Below are 21,327 nucleotides of genomic sequence, written 5' to 3'. Positions count from 1 at the left end.
TCTCATCACTTTCATAAAATCAAAACTTATTCTCACATACTAATCACTAAGAGTGAAGCAGTGACACGGCGTTAGAGGTGAAACATTAAAACCGAGCCACACTTTGAATCAACGTGTTTCCCGTCAGAATCAGACCTGAGAAGCTCAAACTTTCTCAGCTTCAGCAAATCGCTCGGCATAAAGTATTCTCTGTTTTTGAACAAAATGAGCAGCATTGGTGCCTTTTCCTCTTCTGAATCGTCACGATGGGCTTTTGTGTTTCCTTTTTTCTTTTATTTCACTAATATTAGAAACGAACAAGTTCTCTCCACACAACTTCCTCACCGAAGAGTGTTAACAGTGTGAGTTAGAGTTGGAAAAAAGATTCGACTTTTAGCTTCTGGCTGATCACCAATCAGGGTTTGTCAAGTCCAACTCTCGTCACCAGCTGATTTTCTGGTGCATCTCAACAAAAACCAGTTTAAACGGAACAGATCAAAAAAGCAAAGTGTGGCCTTCAATCAGGCTCTACGTGACAGAGGAATTGAAATGCAGTTTCATTTCAGCTCCGACATGTGGTCTGGCATTTCTCTCTGCAGCATGAATGCAAAAAGAAAACTGCTCAGTTTAGAAGCACCTACTGCTTTTGAGATGAGCTGCCGACAGGAGCAGCGCTGCATGTTCAGCTCCCGCAGCAGGGCAGCGAAGGAAGACCTTACAAAGACACTGTTTGGTTTTTAACTTCCTCTGAGTGATCATTTCACATTTAAATAATGCCCAAATCAAACCACAGCTGTTGTTTTTAACTATGCCAATGGTAATTTCTGTCGGGCTGCTGTTGCGCCCATAAAACCAAGCAGCGCAGAGCAGAAGGCGGGAAAGAGCTCTCGAGTGACGCTTGGTTAATGTTAAAGTCTTAATGGGTCACATTTGTGTCATTTCGTACTCGTTATGTTTTCCGACAACAGAAACAGGAAAATACATAAATGAGACCATATCATTGGGAATTTGGCTGTGCTAAAAGCCGGACCCTACGGGCGGAGAGAGCTGGAGAAGCAGATGGAGGGGACTGAGACGAAACCCACCCGAGAAAGAGCGGCACTGGAGCACAAAAGACGATATGAAAATGCAATAAACCCAATCTGAGAGCTTGTTTATAGTTTCACAGAGATCCTCAAGCTCCCATAACTGCTAGCTGTCCTCATCATTAAAGCCTGAATATTCCTCTAAGTTCTGTGGTAATGTAAAGAAAGCCCAAGCAGCCGCAGAGCGCGCACACATGATTACCTTCATTGGGAAGGCATCGGATGAGTGATGAACTCAAAGACAGTATTGACAGCCGCTCCTCTCTCCACTCACAACTCTCAATATCCTTCAGCTAACGACTGTGTCTTCATCAGTTTGGTTGATTCCCAACTCTTGAATCAATCTTCAGCTACAGCAGCATGATTTGGTCTTTTTCTGCAAGAACCGCAAGGCGCCGGTTGCCAAGCGCCAAACAGCAGAAAAGACGGGCTCAGATTAGCTGATGAGGACTTCACACTTTCATAGGCAGACATTTCTATCCGCGGCATTCGCAGCCGAAAGACAGAGGTAAACGAGCCAATGTTGGTTTTAAATTCTTCACTTCTCATGAATGTTAATGCCGCTCAGGACCTGGTGGAAAAGTTTAAACAAGCGCCTGCTAAAAACGGCTGACGACTTTGAAGGTGGCATCAGAGCGAGGAAGTGAAAGTTTCTGTGTCTCTCCCCAAGTGGCTCGGCTGGCGGAGGTTTGGAGAACCTGAGCTGATCTGACGCCGCTGCCTCATTAGTTATGATAACACGGAGAACAGAACCAGGACTGCAGAGATCCAGATCAGAACGGAAGACGGGTTCAGATGGGAGGCAAAGCTGAGAACAATGACAGGAAGTAAACTGATTTTTATCAGTACTATTACAACTCAATCCTCATTTAGTGTCACCAGGTTATCACTGAAGATGGACCACGCCACTAATGCAAGCTCTGCATGTGTCGGGTTGTTTGTGTTAATCTCTGATCTGTTGATCTACTCATATTCTTCTTGTAGTTTTGGTGTCAGTTTGCATGTTTTATTCATTCTCTTTGCCGTCACTCTTTTGTCTTTCTAGTTTGCTCTGACTTTGATATGAAACGGAAGACCATTAAAGTACAAACCTTTCAAACGTGCACAATGCATCAGGAATTTAATCAAACTAACCAAAACATACTAAAAATTGAGCTTCGTCAAAGTTTTGAGATATGAAGTTGGATTTTTCTGTACTTGTTAAACAGTGAAAGTCTGAATGGCAGCTTCAGCTAACATTTCTGCCTCATGCCTGTTCGTGTAGAGAAGTGAAGACATGGTGAGTTTTGCAGCTAATTTTTAAAATAGAAAAGCAAGCAAAAAGACCCGTGGGGATAAGAATAAGAGGTTCTGCACAGAGTGGTGTTTTAACTGGAAAGCAAAAACATTTATGGTTCTGACCTCCTCCGTTCTCTCTTGACCCGCCCTCCTACATTTTTCCTCAGCAGTGCTGCATCTCAGGACGTTTAGCAGGGGAACACGGCCAGCTGGGAGCTAGTTGGCAGGGTTAGAGGCTTATCGGTACACAGGTGAGCTCTGGTGCACTCGGTTAACAACAAGTTGGCCGATGTTCCCTTGTTTGACAACTGCCAAACACAGAGCGGTTCTCCTGTGTGCGTGAGCGATCTGTGGCAGCCATCAGGCAGAAAGGTGAGCAACAAGCCGAACAACAACTTAACCTCCCTTACAGGTGCTTCTCAATGAAACAGAACAACAAAGAGTAATTTCATTTGTTTTTTGTAATGATCCTCGTATAGAGGATCGTTACAAAAAGAGTGATAGATTTTAAGCTGATTATATTTCTATAAAATTCTGATTATTATGGCTTAAAGCCAATAAAACCCAACATTTTGTTTTTTTCATAAAGTTAAACTGACAGATAAGGCCAATAAAATAAGACTGCCTAGTACAGTAAATGTACTTTAATACTGCAAGTTGAAGACTCGATGCAATCTGCTGTTGCAGAAAAACGTTTCCTTAGATCTAAACTTATTAAACTAATTTGAATAATAAGCTTGTTTGATAACTCGGATCAATTGGAATGCATGTATGACTGAATTGAAATGATTTTTTTGTTGATTGCATGTGTTGTAAATTGGTGCTATATAAATAAACTGCATTTTCATTTAAGTTACAAATGTCAAACTAATCTTATATAAGCTCTGAAATATATCCCTCTGTGTGATTTAGCAGTTTTCCCTTTTGAATTACTGATTATACATTTCAAGAAGCAGCTGTTTATGTTGTTTAAAACACAAATGGGTGCAGCTGATATGTTTGAGCTGTCATTTGTAAACATCCCGACCCGCATGCGAACTTTGGGTGTTGCTAGGTTACGATAAAGTGATGCTGCTGGCTAAGTGGCGGCAGGATCTTCATGGACGGTCTGTGTGGAGGGCTGACAGCTCGTCCCCTGGATATCTGGCAACTGGTGAGTCACATGCTCTTGAAATCCAACATCTGGTGGCAAGCCCGTACAAATCAAGATCAAAGTGCCGGTCCATGAGATTGGACCCGTCTCTCAGCCAATCCACCCCTCTCCTGTCGAGTTTCATTTCATTTCTCGCCCTTTTCCAGGGCTCTGCCTCGCTCACGCTTTGGTTTTCTTGCTAGCTTTGTTATCCCTCCTTCTCTTGCTGCTGTCTTGCCTTTCTCTCCCCCCACCTGCAGAGAGGTAATCAAGCCCTGTTGTGAGTGTTTAAGCACTGAAGCAGACGGATGTTGAATTATTCTCGGGACTTAATATTTTGTCTGCTAGGAGGGAGAGCCAGCCTTCACGCCACATGCTGGGTAATGGTCGTGCACACATGAGCGCGCTGCAGAGAGGCTCGTGCAGACACCCACACGCAGTCAGTCGGTGAGTCAGAAAGCTGTCACTCATCCAGATCTCATGCTGACAGAGTTACAGGTACCAGAGTGATAGGACCTGACAGGCTGCTCTCTCCGTCTCCACTGATACGCCGCCATCCTTACTGTACGCGCAACATGCACACGCTGAAGCAGCAGACTGGAGCCAGACAAAGGCGCACAGTGATCAGCAGCAGCAGCAGCAGCAGCAGCAGCAGCAGCAGCAGCAGCATCATTTCACAGACACACAAACTACAGCTAAGTCTCTCAAAGTTACACAAGCTAACCAACAAAGAGGAACAGGAAGTGTAAGAACCCATCTCCCCATAATTCCCCCCTGTATTCAGCTTCCCTCTCATCCCTGCTCTCCCCCACGATGCTGCTGCTGCTTCGTTTCTCCTCTGCACCGCTTCCCCCTTATCTCTCACTTCTACTCATGTTCTCCTTTCTGCCTTAAGCTCGCCTTTATCAGCGATTCTCTCGCTCTTTTTTGTCTCCTCTACTGTGAATATAAACTCTCCATGGGACCAGACGCTGATATTACACAGCTTCCTTGTTGCTTTCATCTCCGCTGCACTCATACCTACACACACACACACACACACGCACACACGCAAACACACACACACACACACACCTGGGTGGCCATAACACTGAACAAACTTGGCTTCCGCATTATTGCAATACCTATTAGCGCCATTATTCTTTACAATCCCTCAGTTGAGTTTTTTTTCCTCGTCTGCTGCATCTAATGCTGACTCAAGTGATGTCATTATTCGGGGTGATTTTATCAGATTTTGTGCAGCTCTCTGAAGCCACAAATGGTTTTATTGAATTTTCTCTACATACTAAGCAGCACTGCCCTGAAGCTGTGAAACAAACTTTGAAGTCTGAGATGAGAATCAGCGCACTTCTGCTTTCAGTGTCTAATTAGGAAAAATAATCCTGCTATTCAGAGTCTAAATGGCTGATATCCTTATCACTATTTATTGTTTGGGTTTTTTTGTCATTTTTTTTTTAAATTTTTTTTATGAGGAGTAAAAGGCTTGATGCCGTTGCTGCATGTTAAAACTACCACTCACTGTGAAGCAGGGGTAAAATATTACAATAAAGCCGAATCACATTTCTAGAGTGATCCAACACTGGCCCTCCCCCTCTTCCTATCCTACAATTCAATTTGAACTGCAAATGAGAAATGGGGCGCTCTTCTTTAAGCTGATACGGGATCAGTTCTCGCTGATTTCTACTACAAAAGTCTAAATTAGGCATACGAAAATTTGACTGAACCTTATTGCTGCTCCTGATGGAGATCACTCTGTCCTCTGGTTCAACTCTGAGTCAGAGCTAAACAAGTTAACAAGAACTACTTCAAAAGATGAACTATATTCCTCTGAATTAAAAAACAAAGTTTATTTTATTGACATTTTAACACAAATTGGCAAGCTAGAAGTTATTTTTACCTTCCTGATATTTAATGGGAAATCTTTCCGCAGCATTAAAGAAAGGAAAGAGTTTAATTAAACAATTATAAAAACTCTTAATTGTTTAGCAGCTTTTATAATGTAAGGAAACAAAACATAAAGCTGCATCAAAAGTTATATTTACATTATTTTTACATCCTGTTTTGTAATCCAGATTGGGATCAGCAACAGCTTTCCACATGCATGACTTGATTTCAATGTGGAAACAGAATGGAGTGCTTCTCCTCTCTGCTCAAAAAAGTTGGTTTTGTATAAAATCCCTCCTTTAAAGAAATATTTGATTTGTTGGATGAACTCATGTCTGGCTCCAGATGACTGTTTTTCTCTGTTTTTGTTTTCGACTTATCCCAGGGCTTCGTTCTCTCGGTGAAGCCCTGGGTTCTCTCTGGGTACTCCAACTTCCTCCAGTCCTAAAATGATCCGGTAGATTAACTGGATCATGTCAAAAGTTCCCCTTTGATCCTTCAAGATATAAACAATTAATGGATGGATCTACCTAAAGCAAACACAAGCAACTTAAGTCTAGATTATAAGACTTAACAAAACAAGTTTTGTAGCCGCATAATAGCAGAACTATCAGTAATTTTCTGAGGAATGAAAATGGTAAGATAATGATTTAATTGGCTAAATTATTAATACATTTCTTATTGCAGTGGATCATTTCTCCTTTGCTATTGAGCCAAAACCTCTGAGAGGCGCAATTTAACTGAACGTGATCTACGAACATGGCTATTCTCTTAGGCTACTTCTGTTTTATGTCCTCAGCATCAAATATTTACAGCAACTCAGAGAGAGAGTCTGTAAAACACAGCAGTTTTTAAGCGTCTCTTTATTGGTCTGATTGTACTGAATTTAGTTGTTCCATTTGATCAGCAGTTCAGCCATTTTACTGAGATAGTTGTACCAAGATGCCTCCATTCTGATGAAATATAGATAAACCAGCTGCTGGGTGCATGTTAGCAGCAAGCATTGTAGGGTTCACTTAAATCACAATGGGGATTACAATGGTTTTATTGAAAATATAAGTTTCATTAGGACATGACTCCCTTTTCTTTTAACATTTAGTTCACTAACCTTACCAAACATGGAGAACCAACACCTTTTTGCTCTTTCCTTTGGTTTATTGTTTTGTTTGTATTTCCTTCCAGTTCATGTAAAGCACTTTGAACTGCCTTGCTGCTGAAAGTCTGCTGCATAAATAAAGTTGCCTTACCTTAAAGATGTTTTATTGATGATATTTAAACATTTTATATCATGTAGTTTTAAGATTTGCAAACAAACAAGATGTCAAGTTGGTCCAGTGACTGGATTGTGGATTATGTAATTGTTTAAAGATATAATTCAATTGATTTAAACATTGATAATTTGATTATCTGTCTTTAATTTAATCTAAATGAAATGTAATTTAAAGGAGCCTTTAAGCAAGTCTGATTGGCAAAATAGACGCTTATAATATTAATTCTTGAATATTCAGTGACCAAATATTTAAGGGTGAGCAACACAAAACCCAACGGGGACGCCAGCATTTTCAATCAGCACCTAAAAGGAGAGATAAATATTATATTTGACAGTTTTTTAAGACTAAAACTTTTCCTATTTGCAGTCCCATAAGGAAAATTGAAAGAGACGTTTCCTCTTTCACTAAAACACCAGGTAAAATATTTACTATCATGTAGATGCTTCACTTGTATCATTTTCTACACACTTTGGAGAGTTGCCATTCATATCTATTTTGAGAGCCATTTACTGAGATACAAATGGACAGAGAGTGTTACTGTGGTAAATGTACCACAGCCTGCTGGTGCTGAAAATGATCCACTTCAACTGTAAAGAAAAACACTTTGAAATGTATCTAGGAGAAGACGAGACGTTCGAAGCATGAAGCGACGCCAACATTTTAAACTGTTTTACTTTTAAACACAAATATTTTCTATCTTACCAGCTTTACCCTTTAAAGTGAGTTTAAACAGCAGGTTAAAGCAATCATCTGGATGGAGCCCATCCCACACCTGCTGCTGTGCACTGCTGGTCAGCTCACTGAAAGAAGGCTGCTACACTTCGTCCCCACTTACAGCAAAAACAGTTTAATCTGTTTGGAAACATTTCAGATGATAAAGAATAAATAAATAATAAGAAAACGGTAGAGATGGTGTGAAAACTGAAGAAGCAACACCAGTTTTGTGCCAGTTCCTCGCAATCAGGAACCAGTTCCAGGTTCTGTTCACATCATTAAAACTGAATTATTCATGTTCACGGTTCAGGACCTGTTCTCGTTATTCCTTCTTATGAAACAGTTTTTTAACAACATTCTGTGAAACAGTTATCCTACTCAAAAAGGAAACTGCCAGCTCACTTACATCGGTTTGATTCTCACCTGCTGTCTGCACTTAAATGGCTCAAAGCTCATTTTTAGCTAATTAAGTGAAATTTTGACAGAAATGTTGCCCTTAATGTTGCTTTTTTAATTGTAGCTCTCTTAAAGGTTTGGTTTCCTTCTTTAATGTTTCTGTTTAAACTTGCTAACTAAAACAAAAAGAAGGTAATATCAGTGCTGCTAGTTTTGATACTTAACTGATCACAGAGAAACCTGCAGCTTCATTCTCTGTTTGACTTTTTTTTACCACTAAAATATTATTTTATACCAAAATAAATTGTGTTTCCAAACAAACATGGATCAGATGCATATAAAATAATATATTTTACATTGTAAACAAGGATCTGGTCCATGTAGATGAATTCAGCAGCAGTTCTGTATCATTTCAATCTTTCTAATAATTTGGCTTAATATTTTCCTGTCAGACTCACATGAAGTGACAACAGAAACCTGGTGCAGTTTAGAGGTTTGAGCTCAGCTTCCAGTTTATATTGTTATATTTGAAGAAAAAAGTCTGGGTTGATTCTTCTCAGGATAATAAGACTAAAGTTTGTCCTAATTGGGTCTCAATTCACCCCTTTGGTCCAGAGAAAGATTAGTTAAGATTGCCCAGTTCATTAAAGTGTTGAACAAAGTTATAGTTTTACTACAGTTATACAGCGACAATCATCAATAAGCTTCTGCCGGAGCAGATAGCCCAGCTAGCTGAACAGATAACATTAGATTGCTACAATTACACGATAAAGAGCAAAACAAAATGTTAATATATCAGGATCTTAAAAGCTGTTTTTAAATTATAATGTTAAAAATTATAAATAATTACAACAAATAAACATTATTATAGCTGTGAAAGCTAAAACATGGAATAATAATTCTTGTAAAAAATGAATAAATAAAATAAATTTGACCATATTGGTTTACATTTTGTGTAAACTATAATGACACTGTGATATTTTAACTCAGATTAATCATACAATATGAATCTCAAGCCTAATTTCGGCATTAAATAAAACCTAAACTGTGCTTTCTGAAAACATTCTCTGCTCTTCTTGCGTCTTTACAGGAAATTGAACAGTGCAGATTCCCCTCTGCTGCAGCCACCTTGCATCATTGTCACCCTTTCCCACACATTCACACCTGGATGCGGTCCAGCAGCACCACACCGAGCCGCCTCACCTAAGCTGCTGAGAGCTACGCAAACACGCATGACACTTTACACTCACACTTTGCCGGGAGGCCGTAGCCACAGGTGATCTTGGCCTCCCCCGTCTCGCAGCCGTGGAGCGAAGCGCACTCGTTCTTGAGCAGCGGACCCGCAGCCCGGTGGATGGCTCCGTCCACTGCAAACACAGACAATGGGAGACTCAGGCAGCTGGTCTGCTTCTGTGAATCCGCTGAAATCTGACTGCTTACAGGAGCTCAACCTTTGTTTCAAGTCCAGCGGGCATGTTCACCGGAGCCCCTGCTTAGTGGGAATTGGACCTGGATGATGTGTGCATTTGTTGGGATGGCTGGGAATCTGTGTCATCTAAAGACTCCTGCTCAAGTCGAACCACATCGCTCCTTGTACGCGAGGGTCTTTAATGGATTTCAGGGCTCCTGCCTTCGGTAATTACTGGATTTAATGTGTTATTAAAGACTCAGCTGATCCGAGTTTTTGGTCAATTAGCCATTATTAATTAAATTATCATAAATCTACATAACACTTAGAAATGAGCGTCTATTTCTGATCCCCGCCACATCTAAAGGCCGTGACTGTGTTCATTTCCAGAAGGGCAATGAAGCAGCAAAAGCAATTTTGCAGCAGAGCCAATTACGCTTCAAGTTGGAAGTTGAATTCCTTGTATCCTCTAAAGTCAATACTCTCACAGGCTTGGACTAAGCAGTTTTATCATCTAAGTTCTCACATATAGATCCAATATTTACCCATCCATTTAACAATTTTTTTTAGTTATTTAGTGATTAAAACTCGCTAAGTTTTACCAACTCTTTTAATTAACGCAAATCGTCCTGTGATATGATTGGCTTGTGCTCAGACTGTGTATAAGTAGCAATCACAATTGAACACAGTGCTGAAAATATTGCAGAATCCAATTTGATTCGTAATGTTTTTCTAACTCAGCATAATGAGGAACCTCTGCAGTATTTTTGTGTGTTTTGTGTCCTCAGCAGAGCAGAGATGAAAGGAAATTGAGGGATGAAAGAGCCTGGAAATGATGTCCTTGGAAAATTGTGTTTCAGGCCGTTTGTTTAGTTAAAAAAAAAAGAGGGTAGGGGGGGAGACCACTCCTGCAGCAAGAGCACTAGCAATTTATTAAAAATGTTCTAAATGACTTGTTTTCATAACATTTGCTTTATCAAAATTGGAAACAACTGATTGAAGGATGACTTTTTTAGCAGTTTCACATGACTGAAGCAGCAGTAAGAAAGGTAATATTGATATTTTGGATAAAGGGAAGACTGAAAACCAAATATGAAAACAGACGACAGCTTCACTGGTTGACACAAAAATCTTGTTCTAAACACAGAAACATCACAACAAACCACCTTCCAAAAGACAATTCCAGAATACATTCACAAACTTCTGAACAATTTTTTATTATTCTTATATTTTTTTTAGGATTTTGAAGCACTGCTTGCTGTTATCTCTGCCAGGCAGCCAGAGAAATCGATGTGCTGGGAATCAAACCTACTGTAGTTAGGTAGCTCTGTGGAGGACTGGTGGCTTCTCTGTATTTTAAACCATTCCTATCCCAGTGTTTGAAACAACTTTAAAGTGGTAACAACCCAATTTATTGCACTTCAAATTCTGACCTATTTGCTTGAGAAAATATCTTATTGTCATCTGCAGTTCAAGTCGACTGTTTTAGTTTTCCGTTAGATTTTCAATTCATGGTTTTGTAGAAAGTAAAATAAAACCCAGTGTTGGAAATTAAAGCCTGGAAAGGAGTGTTTCCTGTCCACTGTCACCACGTGCATTATTAGTACGAAGGATTGCTACGTTCACACAGCAGGTCTAAACGCTCAATTCAGATTTTTCTCGTGTGGTTGTTTATATTCAATAAATCAGTTAACGACTCCAAAGCAACCTGCAAGGGCATAAAAAAAAATCCCCGCAGATGTCGCACAGCAGCAAATTGTTTACAGAAGTTACAATGGACGTTGGCATCTATGGATCAATATTAATGTTATTGAGAGCCAACAGCACTGCCACAAAATCTAAACAAGATGAAAGAAGTTATAACTAATAGTGATGACCTTCTATGGAGTATTAGCTTGTGTAGAAAAGTGGTGGGATTGTGATATAACACACTTCGCTGACACGCACTTCTTTCACAGTTAAAAATTTTCAGCCATTGTTTATGTCTGTATTGGCTGCATCTGGATTCTTCTGAGGCAGAATGTCTCGTATCGATCATGTAAGACTTGGAAAAAAAATGTGACATGACCGTTCAGACTGCTTTAAAACAATCGTACGCATATTCAGATTTTTTCAGACATCCATGAAAAAGTCAGATATGGACAAAAAACAAAAATCTGTAATCAGATTTGGGTTGCATTTGCCTGCTGTGTGAACGTAGCCACAGTCGATGTCTGGGTTTCTGTAGAGCTGTCCAAAGTCGGCCCTGGAGGACAGGTATCCTGCATGCTTTTGTTCATTCCTCACTTCAACACACATGGATCAAATGAAGGTTTCACTGGCAGATCTCTGGAAAACGCTTCACACTGCATTCAGTCATCCACACGCTGATGGTGGTAAGCTACAGCATAGCATTACTTGTAGCTCTCTGACCAGAAGGCAAGGTGGGTAAAATGTCCTGCCCAAGGACAACAACAGAGATGGAGCTCGAACCGACAACCCATCCACTACAGAATGAACTTTAACCTCCTGAGCCACCGTAGCAGGTGGCAGGAGAACGACAAGTCAAACATGTTGCAGCTTTTATCTCTCTCAACTCCTCAGCAGCCATCAGTGTTACTGTGAAGTGTCCGTTCAGCCTTAATCACTGACCAGTGAGGTTACAACATGTCACCTCTGCTGTGTTGTTAAATTGCAACACAGAGGTTAGTTCTGTAAACTGTTTGCATTGGATTGACTTTAAATTGCATCAAAAAGTTAACCAGCCATCCAGTGTTTTTTAATCATCCGCAGCATCTGCTCTGTGCCAAGATGTTAAAGACTCTGCTTTTGTGCTGAAAAAGATCTAAAGTCAGAGTGTGGTGTAAACAATTCGTAATTAGCCAAGAATAAAACACATCTGTCAGTAGCTGTGCTGTCACTGCATTGGGAAACTTGTCAGCTCTTGGTGAAAATAGTCCTGTAACACCCATCCATATGTCACAGCTCAGCATGTCGGCCCGCGGTGCTCGTCTCCGTCTGACTGTATACAGACCAGCTGTTACAGCGGTGTGCGAGTAGCTCCAGGCAGGGGTCTGATGTTATCTCAACGTTATTGTGTTAAGTTGGCATCTTGCATGCAGTGCCGAGCCGTGGTGTGCCTTGTCATGCTGTGCCGTGTCAAACTAAGGCTGCACAGTGAGCGAAGCACAGGAGCGGGGGCGTGACAGACGAGCTCTGAACACTGGCTACCCTCCTCAGGGTCCACCAAAACAAGCTCCGATGTGTGTGTGTGTGTGTGTGAAACACTACATGTCGATGAGAGTGTGTAACTTCTCAGGCTGAGTTTTCTGTGGGTTTCTGTGTGTATTTGGACACGGCAACTTTGACGCAGCCCGACTGTGAAACAGAACAAGTGTGATAAGAGGGAGAGAGGGAGAGATGAGGGCAAGCAGCAGATGTAAGAATATTCAGCTGGGAGGGAGAGGAAAATACACGAAAAGCAGAGACAAAAGTAAAATAAAAGGGAATTAAGCACACTTTTGTTTTTTTTCCGGTTAAAGTAACACACACCCACACGCACGCGCGCGCACAGACAGACACACACACACACACACACACAGTAGATGAACGTATTACTGAGCAATGGTTTATCAGAGTATACCAGCTCCAACTGGACATTATTCACTGGAATAATCTCATTAAAAAGCAAACAAAAAAAGGCATGTTAAAGCTGCAGTATTTAACTTTTATTTATTTTTTTTTTACATATTTGTTAAAGCTATCATTATTTTGTGACAGTATATAAGATGAGACATAATCTGTAAAATTAATCAAGCCCCTGCTGTCAGCAACATAAATACACATCTTGGTCAGAAACAACCAATCAGAGGCAGGAGGAGGGACTTAGCTCCGCCAATCATACTTGTGTACGTGCTGCTCAAATCCTCCTGCTATGCTACAGCTAGTTCAACACAACAGAGTCTGGCAGGAATGCTTTGGATTTAGAAAATCCACCGATGACGGAAGGTATAAATAGTTTTCCTGCAACAGTATTGTTGCATATCCATCATTGAGCAGCGCATACACAAGGTTTACTGATAGCACAAAGATCTTGCTCCTGGCTCTGTTTAGTTGTTTCTGACCAGGAATAGTAGTTCTGGGAGGAGGAGGAGATTGATCCGTTCACAGATTATCAGTCTCATATTCTACTGTCAGGACATGGTGACAGTTTTAACTAATTTCCGTAAAAGTTATATACTGCAGCTTCTATGCAGATAAAGATTTTGATTTTAATTACATCTTTTAGTTATGTGAGCATGAAGCAGTGATACTAAACTGGTCCCCAGGCAGATGCCAGTGCACAAGCTCATCCAATTCAGCCCACAAAATATTAAGTTTTTCCTAGAATACACACAATCTGATGAATGAGTCAGTTGTATCACCGCTCAGAGCAGAATTATGACTGCAGTGAATGAATTATGCTCTCGCACAGATAAAATTCATGAGCAAGTTCTGGCCTCAACATGAACAAAGTTGGCCTTTATATGCCGACGCTTCAGATGCCCGACACAATTCTTGTTTTACAAAAAAATCCAACAATTACTCAACAAGTAGGAGCTGAAGAGGAGCTGAAACCTGAATTTTTCATAGATTTTTAAAATCAAGAACCTTTTTATGTAATGAAGCTTAAACAAGACACAAGGTAAAGATGAACCAACCAAACATAATTCCTCTCACGTTAACGTGAGACACTAGAGGGGAAAAGAGACAAATAAGTAGGGCAGAATTAAACCCTCATTTATTTAAAAATAATATATAATCTACTAGTTTCACTCGCCTGCTTGGTAAAACAGTAGACAAAATAACATTCAGTGTACTTTATGGATACATCTACCTTTGATTGTGCATTTATTTTTTTTACAATTCCTTATTTTTAGTGTCTTTCTTCTCCATTTGTCAGTTTAGTTATTATTCAATTTTTACAGCCAAGAAACAAACAAAAAACATATTATTCTATACCAAAATTAACTGTGTTTCCAAACAAACATGTGTCTGATGCATTTAAAACAATAACTTTTACATTGTAAACAAGGATCTGGTCCATGCAGAGACGCTACAGAGACATCTAACATAAATCAAAGAATGTAAATTCAATTTCTTCTGAGGCCGGTTTAACCAAATGTTTTCTAAAAACGGCATTTGCTCGACTAAACCAGCCCTCAGCAGAGTTCTCTTGAAAAGACAGAAAATATGACACAGAGTTTCATTAAAACACTGAGAAAATGTGGTTGAAAAGCTGTTTGGTTCAAATGACTGGGCTTGCCAGCCCTGATTTTAGTGCATTTTTTATTTGTCTGAGCTTTCTGGATTGGCCAAAATAAAATACGTCCATCCTGTGTTTGGGGAAGATTAACCTAAAGCTCTAAAGCAAACAAAAATCTTTATTGTGTCCTGGCTTCTGTCAAAACAAATGCAGCTTTCCTTCAGGCGCTGCTGCAGTCAAACATAAACTTTGATGCCATTTTTATTTTATTGTTCTCTCTTAAGTTGTGTTTGTATGCAGGACGTATTCTACCAGAATTCAAGAGCAGCCATTTTTATTTAAAGTCAAGACTGAAATCAACTGAGGGAATCTAAAACAGGAGAACCCCAAAAGAAGGCAGCGACGACATGCTGTGATCCTATTGGCCGGGACGGTTACCAGGCAGGGTTTCCACTTTGCTCCAAGACGCCGAGCAGACCTGAGGTAATGGTTTAACCTTTGCAGGGAGGTTTGAGTGCAAGAAATAAGGAAATAGAAGGAGACATTTTGTGCAGAAAGGATTAAATCTGAGTGCAGAAAAATAGCTTTGAGGAAGAGCTGAGAATATTTGAGTTTGAAGACAATTTTAAGCGTAAACTGCGTTTGAGACTGAATATAAAAGGTTCTGCACTTAAATTGAAAATGTATCCAGAATGTTCAAAGGAAAATTCCCCCTGTGTATCTCCAGTGTTTTTAATCATTTTTCGTGGAAAATAAGAGCAGAGGAAACATGACAACACCGTCAGGGTGAAACAGATTCAGTAAAACAGACAGGCTCATCAAAGGATGTTCGCCACACTGTCTGCTGTGAAAAATATTGGCCCTTGAGCAAATAGTGCTGATAACCCCTGTCATAAACTACTCATGCCTGCATGTTCACATAACCTGATTAATGCATTGTTTGTGCAGCTTGATGAATTGATCCGCTTAAATCAGGGCCACAGAGCTGACCTGAAATCAGATGTGCCACTCCCATGCTGAGGCGGCACAAGCTGAAATAACGCCAGATTCCCACCGAGCCATGCAGGATCTACAACGCCTCTCATCTAACAAACTTTTCCACCAATCCACAAGTCAAAATTATAGCAGGATCCATCTTCCATGGCTCCAAGCAATCTATTTTTGGCAAAACACCAGGCAGACTTTATTGGTGGTGACAGTCGACAAAGAAGGCTTGTGTTCACTGAAGGCTTCGGCTTGAAGCAGACTGCTGGAAATGTCAGAAGACAAAGGGTTTGTTTCTCCACTCTCTCTGGAGCGGCCCTACAGTATATCACTACTGAGAAACACATTCATAAGAGAGAGAAGATCACTGACACCATCTGTGAAGATTCTCTGAACTAGACGCATCGAGTGACCCTTTTTATCTATTTTGTAATGTTACAGCCCAGATCTTCAGGGCGATTTATTGTAATTTTATGTGATAGACTAATGAATGAAAAGCGTCTGCAAACATCAAGTATTGTCAGCTAGATTTATGTCTGTACTTTGACTGGGCCTATTTAGGGCAAGAATAAAAGCTCAGCTATTACCCATTCCATTGTAACTCTGGCGGTATGATAAATCTTGTTTTCCTGGTGAAAGCTGCTTATGTTTATCCAACTCAGATCAACTCTAACCAGCTTCCCTTCCCGCTGAAGAAAAACCGGGTACATTGATGACATACCCAGCTACCCGCTATAGTCAGTGGTAGTTTTCTGCCACACAGCAGTTTATGTATGGGGTAAAATGTTCTACTTTGATCTTATTGGGCCAGATCTCACTCCACATATGCTGTGGCATCTTAAAGCTGTTTCTGAGAAGAGATAGGTCTCTAAAGCCGCTTACACATCATCAGGTCTTCCTCTAAATGGTTACAGTTCAGTTTGGAGAGTCTCCATTAGTGTCTGTTTCTCACCATTGTGGGCGTGAAAGCAGGAGTTGTGGTTGGCTCTCCGATGATGATGTTAGCAGCAACATTCAGCAAAGGAGAACATCGATGAACTCAACTAAACCCAGATATTTCATTTTGTCTTATAAAAATGTATTGCAGGTCCAAAACATAAAAACAGATCAGATGAGCTGATTATTTTTTGCTACATTTACAAATCTGTCTATATCGTAGAAATCTTTTGGATTTAGGTAATGCAGCCAGGAGATGTAAACCAGTATCTATACAAGAAGCTTATTGATAAAAAATCCCAAACAGAGTTAAATGCACATCATGCCAAAGTAACATCATGTAGTTCCATTGTTTCCCACCGGTCACCTCAAAACTGACCGGTGGGAAACAATAGCAGCAATCTAAATTGCTGCTAGATCACAGCAATTTAGCTGCAAACTTTGACACATGTGGTCCTAGAGCTCCTCAAGAGTAAACTCAAAAGTATAAATGTTAAAACTCTTTAACTGCTCTTCTATACTGAGCAGCTCTCCGCCGGTCTACTGCTTTGGTTGAGACGCTGTTTGAGTTTGCAGTGACATAAATCACGGCACAATCAATGAGTCAATCAAACTACTTTGGCGCAGCAAATGGCTCGGTGTGGCTTGTAGTAACCCTGAAGTGAGGTGAAGGTGTTCAAAGCTTAAAGTGTTTTATAACCTAATTCTGCTCTAAACTTCTCCATAACGTTATCCGTCATCTGCCTGCTGTAGTCCTTGGTTTTGATATTTGATCTCAAATGTTCTCTAACAAACCTCTGAGGTCTTCAGAGAACAGCTGTACTTATAATAGACTCTGCATTTCTATTAGATGATCTCTAAAAGCAATTAGGTACAATTAAGTCATTTAGGAGCATTGAAGTAAAGAAAACACTTATTCATAAGGCAACCAAACACCATTAACTTTGCTAGTCTATCATAAAATCCCAATAAAACACTGAAGTTTGTAGCTTTTCTGTGACAAAATGTGGATGTGAAGGATATGAATACTTTATTGATATTGCAGAAAACTAAGTTCACTCACACATAAAACTCAAAGGGGTCAAATATGAAAAAGTGTTCTCTAAAAGGAATGATAAATGGGAGGGCTGTGAGGCTAAATGGTGTGCTGCCCTCCTCACTGAGACAGCTGAATTCCTTCCCTTGTATCTGGGTTAGTTTTGCCAATACTGATATAAGGTGATTAGTTTTATCAACGAGATCTGGGCCAAGACTGCTCTCACCCATTAGACCTCCCGGCTTCCCTGAATTATGTGTGTCTGCTTCAGTTAAATCTTAGATAACTTTACCTCATAAGGTCCAAGTCTGTTATAGCTTCTCTTTTTTTGCTTTACAAAGCCAATAATATCACATTCTGCCCCATACCTAGTGATCCATACTTTAAACTGCTCACATGCATTTTAAATACTCTACTTTTAAGAATTATACCAGCCATTTTTGTATCTTACTGATTGTAGTGTTTACCAAACCTCTCAATTTCTGGTACAGAAAAAAAAATAAATATATATATATATCACAACTTGAGGCCCCAACATCCAATCCAACAAAGCAAGAACTAACTTTTAGAGTAATTAATCATTGGAATAACAGCCACTACATTGGTACTATGTATTTATAATTACAGCAAATTCAATCTAAACTGATTTTGACTGATTTAATGCTACGCTGATTTGTGCTTGAGGGCATGTTCAATGCTTACACCTCTAGGTCACTTTTATGATCTTTAACAGGGAGTTTATGTATTTGTCTGTTTATTTTTACTTTGGAGCAACACATTTTGAATATATTTAATCTGCAATATATCGGCGTATTTACTTATTCTATAGAGGAATGGGCAATACGACAATAAAACATCAGTAATGACAGATTGTAAGGTCATCAGATTAAACTTAACATTAATCCCCAAAGGTGCTTTGATCTAAATCTTCTGCAATATTGTTACTTTAAAGCTGGTACAATGTAAATTGTGATTTTTCTGTCAACAAAATCATGTGTTTTTCCTTATTTTAATATTTGGACAGAAATCTTCCACCTATGTTATTTAGTCATTCTCTAAATATGATTATTATTCATTAAAATACACAAAATCACTTTAAAGATCTTGAAATAGTCCAGCCGGCTGACCTCTGACCTCCTGTGCACTGTACATTGATTATGTGATGTGATATAGTAGTACAACACGTTTAATACTGACAGGACTCTCTGGAGGCTGCCCGTCTTAAGTGGTTGCAATCAGCTCTGGTGGTTTGTGCTGCAGCCGTCTCTGTGGGATTGACGGCTTTCACCAGTTTCCTGTGTGAAGCAGCTATTAACAGTTCTCATTGGTGAGTCGATAATACCACTCAGGGTGTTTAGCTACAAACAAAAAGAAGAAAATAAGCCCAAAAGAAATGCAGAAACATCAAAACGAGAACCTCAGAGTACCTTCTTCAGGGAAAGTATTTTAAGGTAGTGCTGAGCAGCTGAATTAAATAATTCCTGCAGTAAGAATCATCACGGCAGCCTCTCATGTGGCATAGGTGCATATTGTAGCAGTGTTCGTGATGATTTTTTAATTCCTTCTACAAACTGCAGCCAGCACATCCTGTCCATTTAGCAGCAAATGAGGTCATTTTGACTCCGCAGCCGCCCTGTTTGCTCGTACATGAATCACCCTGTGTGGATTTAGCTGAAAGTCTCTTTGAGGATCTTATGTTTAACTTGGACTGCTTCGAGTCAAATGAAGATGAGAGGGTGGGGGTCGAATAAACGGTGCTCACTCCGTCTCAGAAAACAGCCTGAAATGTTTCACTACAGTTAATAAATACTAACTCATCCCATCAGCCTCTCCTCAACTCCCACCTCACTAAAGCAGGAAAGCTATCGTCTGACTGCCTCCACCGTTGGCTTTTTTTACTGGCTGTGGCAACTTCTGCCTCTGTGGGAGCCGGTGTAATAGCCCAGCAGGAGTTCTGCACACCACTGGGTCGACTGAGACAGTGCTCTGTCACTTCAATGCAGCCGGAAATATGAAGGAAGAATTCATGAGTGAAGAGGGAGTGCAAATGAAAGATGCGTTTGATGTGAAGCTGCACCAGCGGCGCTCCCTCACCGCAGGAAAATATGCAGGTGTATTAGTGCTGAAGGTCGGCCTGCGACCGAGAGCATCGATATTATCTATCACGTTCCCAGAACTGTAACTATGAGGTCCATCTGCTCGTGCTGCAGAAAGCAACAATGGCTAAATTAAAATCCATTTCTCCTCATAAAATATTTAGATGCCTAAACTGAACAGAAAATGGAAATATTTCAGCAGATTTGTTTTTGCAATGTCACACACAGCCGGAAATTAAACATAAAAACCCCCCCAAAATCTGCCACAACAATAAATCTGCAGACAGAATAATTAGCAAGATTGATCATCTTGGTAAAGCTGCATTTTTTTGGCTGGGAGACCAGAGGGATTCTGCCTGACATTGTGCATAGCAGGCCATTCTCACAGTCTCCATACCAAAGGCATTCCTAAACATCCCCCCAGCTGAAGAATGGACTGAGGAAGGGGGTCGAGGTAAACAGCAGCGACATGTCAACAGGCCTGAAAAGTCCATGAATCCTGACCGGATAGAGCTTTTAGAGGACAGAACCTAAATCATCATCAGACTCCAAATGTGTCCACGACCAGAAAGGGCAAAGATTTTCCTGAGTGAAATACAGCAGAGGGTGAAATGTACTGGATCATCTGTGTATTTTAAGCAGATGAGACCTTGGAAAATAACGGTGTAATGGATTTATGACTTTAAGCTTAAACAAGACAAGGACAGAGAAATCAGCCAGTGGTGAGAACTGACTCATTTTCAACTGGATCAGTCTTTTAATCAGTCGGTATGCTTTATCAAGTTCAACCAGATTACTGGAACAAGATTTTTTGGTGTGGATAATGTTACCAAACAATGTTAAAATCAAAAGAAGGACAGCAATGTAAGATGGAATTAAAACCAGACTATATTCATTACAATATATGTAAGTCTGGCTGCAAAAACGAAAGAAAGAGCAAGACTTTCATCAGATAATAGGAAGGCTGAACAGGATGCAATACAGTCACCATGATTTATCCTTTTAAGATCTCAATTTCTGCTTATTATGCTGTATTTGGAGAGTTACTGTAAGGTTTTATATATCTAGAATATGACAAGGCAACTGTTTAGATACTAGTTGTGCTAATTCCCAATATGCAAAAGCTCTTTTAAATCATCAATACTGAAGTCAAAATAATAGAAAATCTCTGATTTCAAAGCAACTGCTCTCCCACACAGGAAGGGACGTCTCTGCTGCATTTAATATAAAATATTAAAGATCGCTGACAACACAAAGCTTTGAAAAAATATTTTCATTTGCGCTTTTATAGCTACTTATAGCTCTTGAAAATAAATACATTTCTGCTGCTCAAGGTTTTTGAAAACCGAAAATCGGAAATCGCCCACTAAAATAAACTCTAAAGTTGCATTTCTAGTTTTTGCTTGAACAGATTTCAGGTCATCTGAACAGCAGCAGATTGACCTTAAACACATTTTGTGAAGATATTTAGAGAAAAATGAACTATGACTTCTTAGGAGTCTGACTTTTTGTGGAAGCAAATGACTGAAGAGCAACTAAGTGCAAACCACTGCATAGCATTAACCTTTGTCTGTCTTAAAATGTGCTTTGAAAGAGGCATTTCTGTTTGCCAAAAGGAGAACATATTGTTCTCTAACTCTTTATTCACAGCCTCTGAAAGATTTCAAAGATGCATGTAATTCTTTTTCAAGGTTGACATAATAATTACAAAATTTAGATGCTTGAACTTGTTGCACTCACCTTTCTAAGAACAAAACCATTGGAGAGCTGCATGTCTGATCGTATATTCTCTACCAGTGGATTTCATCATCCTCATCTTTTAAAACAAGACAAACAAGCAGACGCAGAGTCATGAATTCATAGCAACTACGGGAAACTAGAGCTCGACGTTGGAAATATTTGAA

At 39.9% G+C, this 21,327-nt stretch overlaps 1 protein-coding gene across 4 annotated transcripts in view; it reads right to left on the bottom strand.

The window, feature by feature from the left end:
- The window catches only part of macrod1 (mono-ADP ribosylhydrolase 1), a 175,420-nt gene that overhangs the window by 45,229 nt on the left and 108,864 nt on the right, over window positions 1-21,327 (bottom strand). For 3 of the 4 annotated variants that reach the window (XM_016670590.1, XM_016670589.1, XM_007550330.2), the window contains exon 5: window positions 8,990-9,106. The exons of the other annotated variant lie outside the window; for it this stretch is intronic. In XM_016670590.1, the coding sequence (XP_016526076.1) occupies window positions 8,990-9,106 (117 nt within the window). The remainder of the gene's footprint in view (window positions 1-8,989; window positions 9,107-21,327) is intronic. 4 annotated transcript variants of the gene reach the window in all.

This window comes from Poecilia formosa, unplaced genomic scaffold, assembly GCF_000485575.1.
Source record: "Poecilia formosa unplaced genomic scaffold, Poecilia_formosa-5.1.2 Scaffold35, whole genome shotgun sequence".
In the NCBI taxonomy this organism is placed as follows: domain Eukaryota; kingdom Metazoa; phylum Chordata; class Actinopteri; order Cyprinodontiformes; family Poeciliidae; genus Poecilia; species Poecilia formosa.
This window is presented reverse-complemented; position numbering and strand designations above follow the sequence as displayed.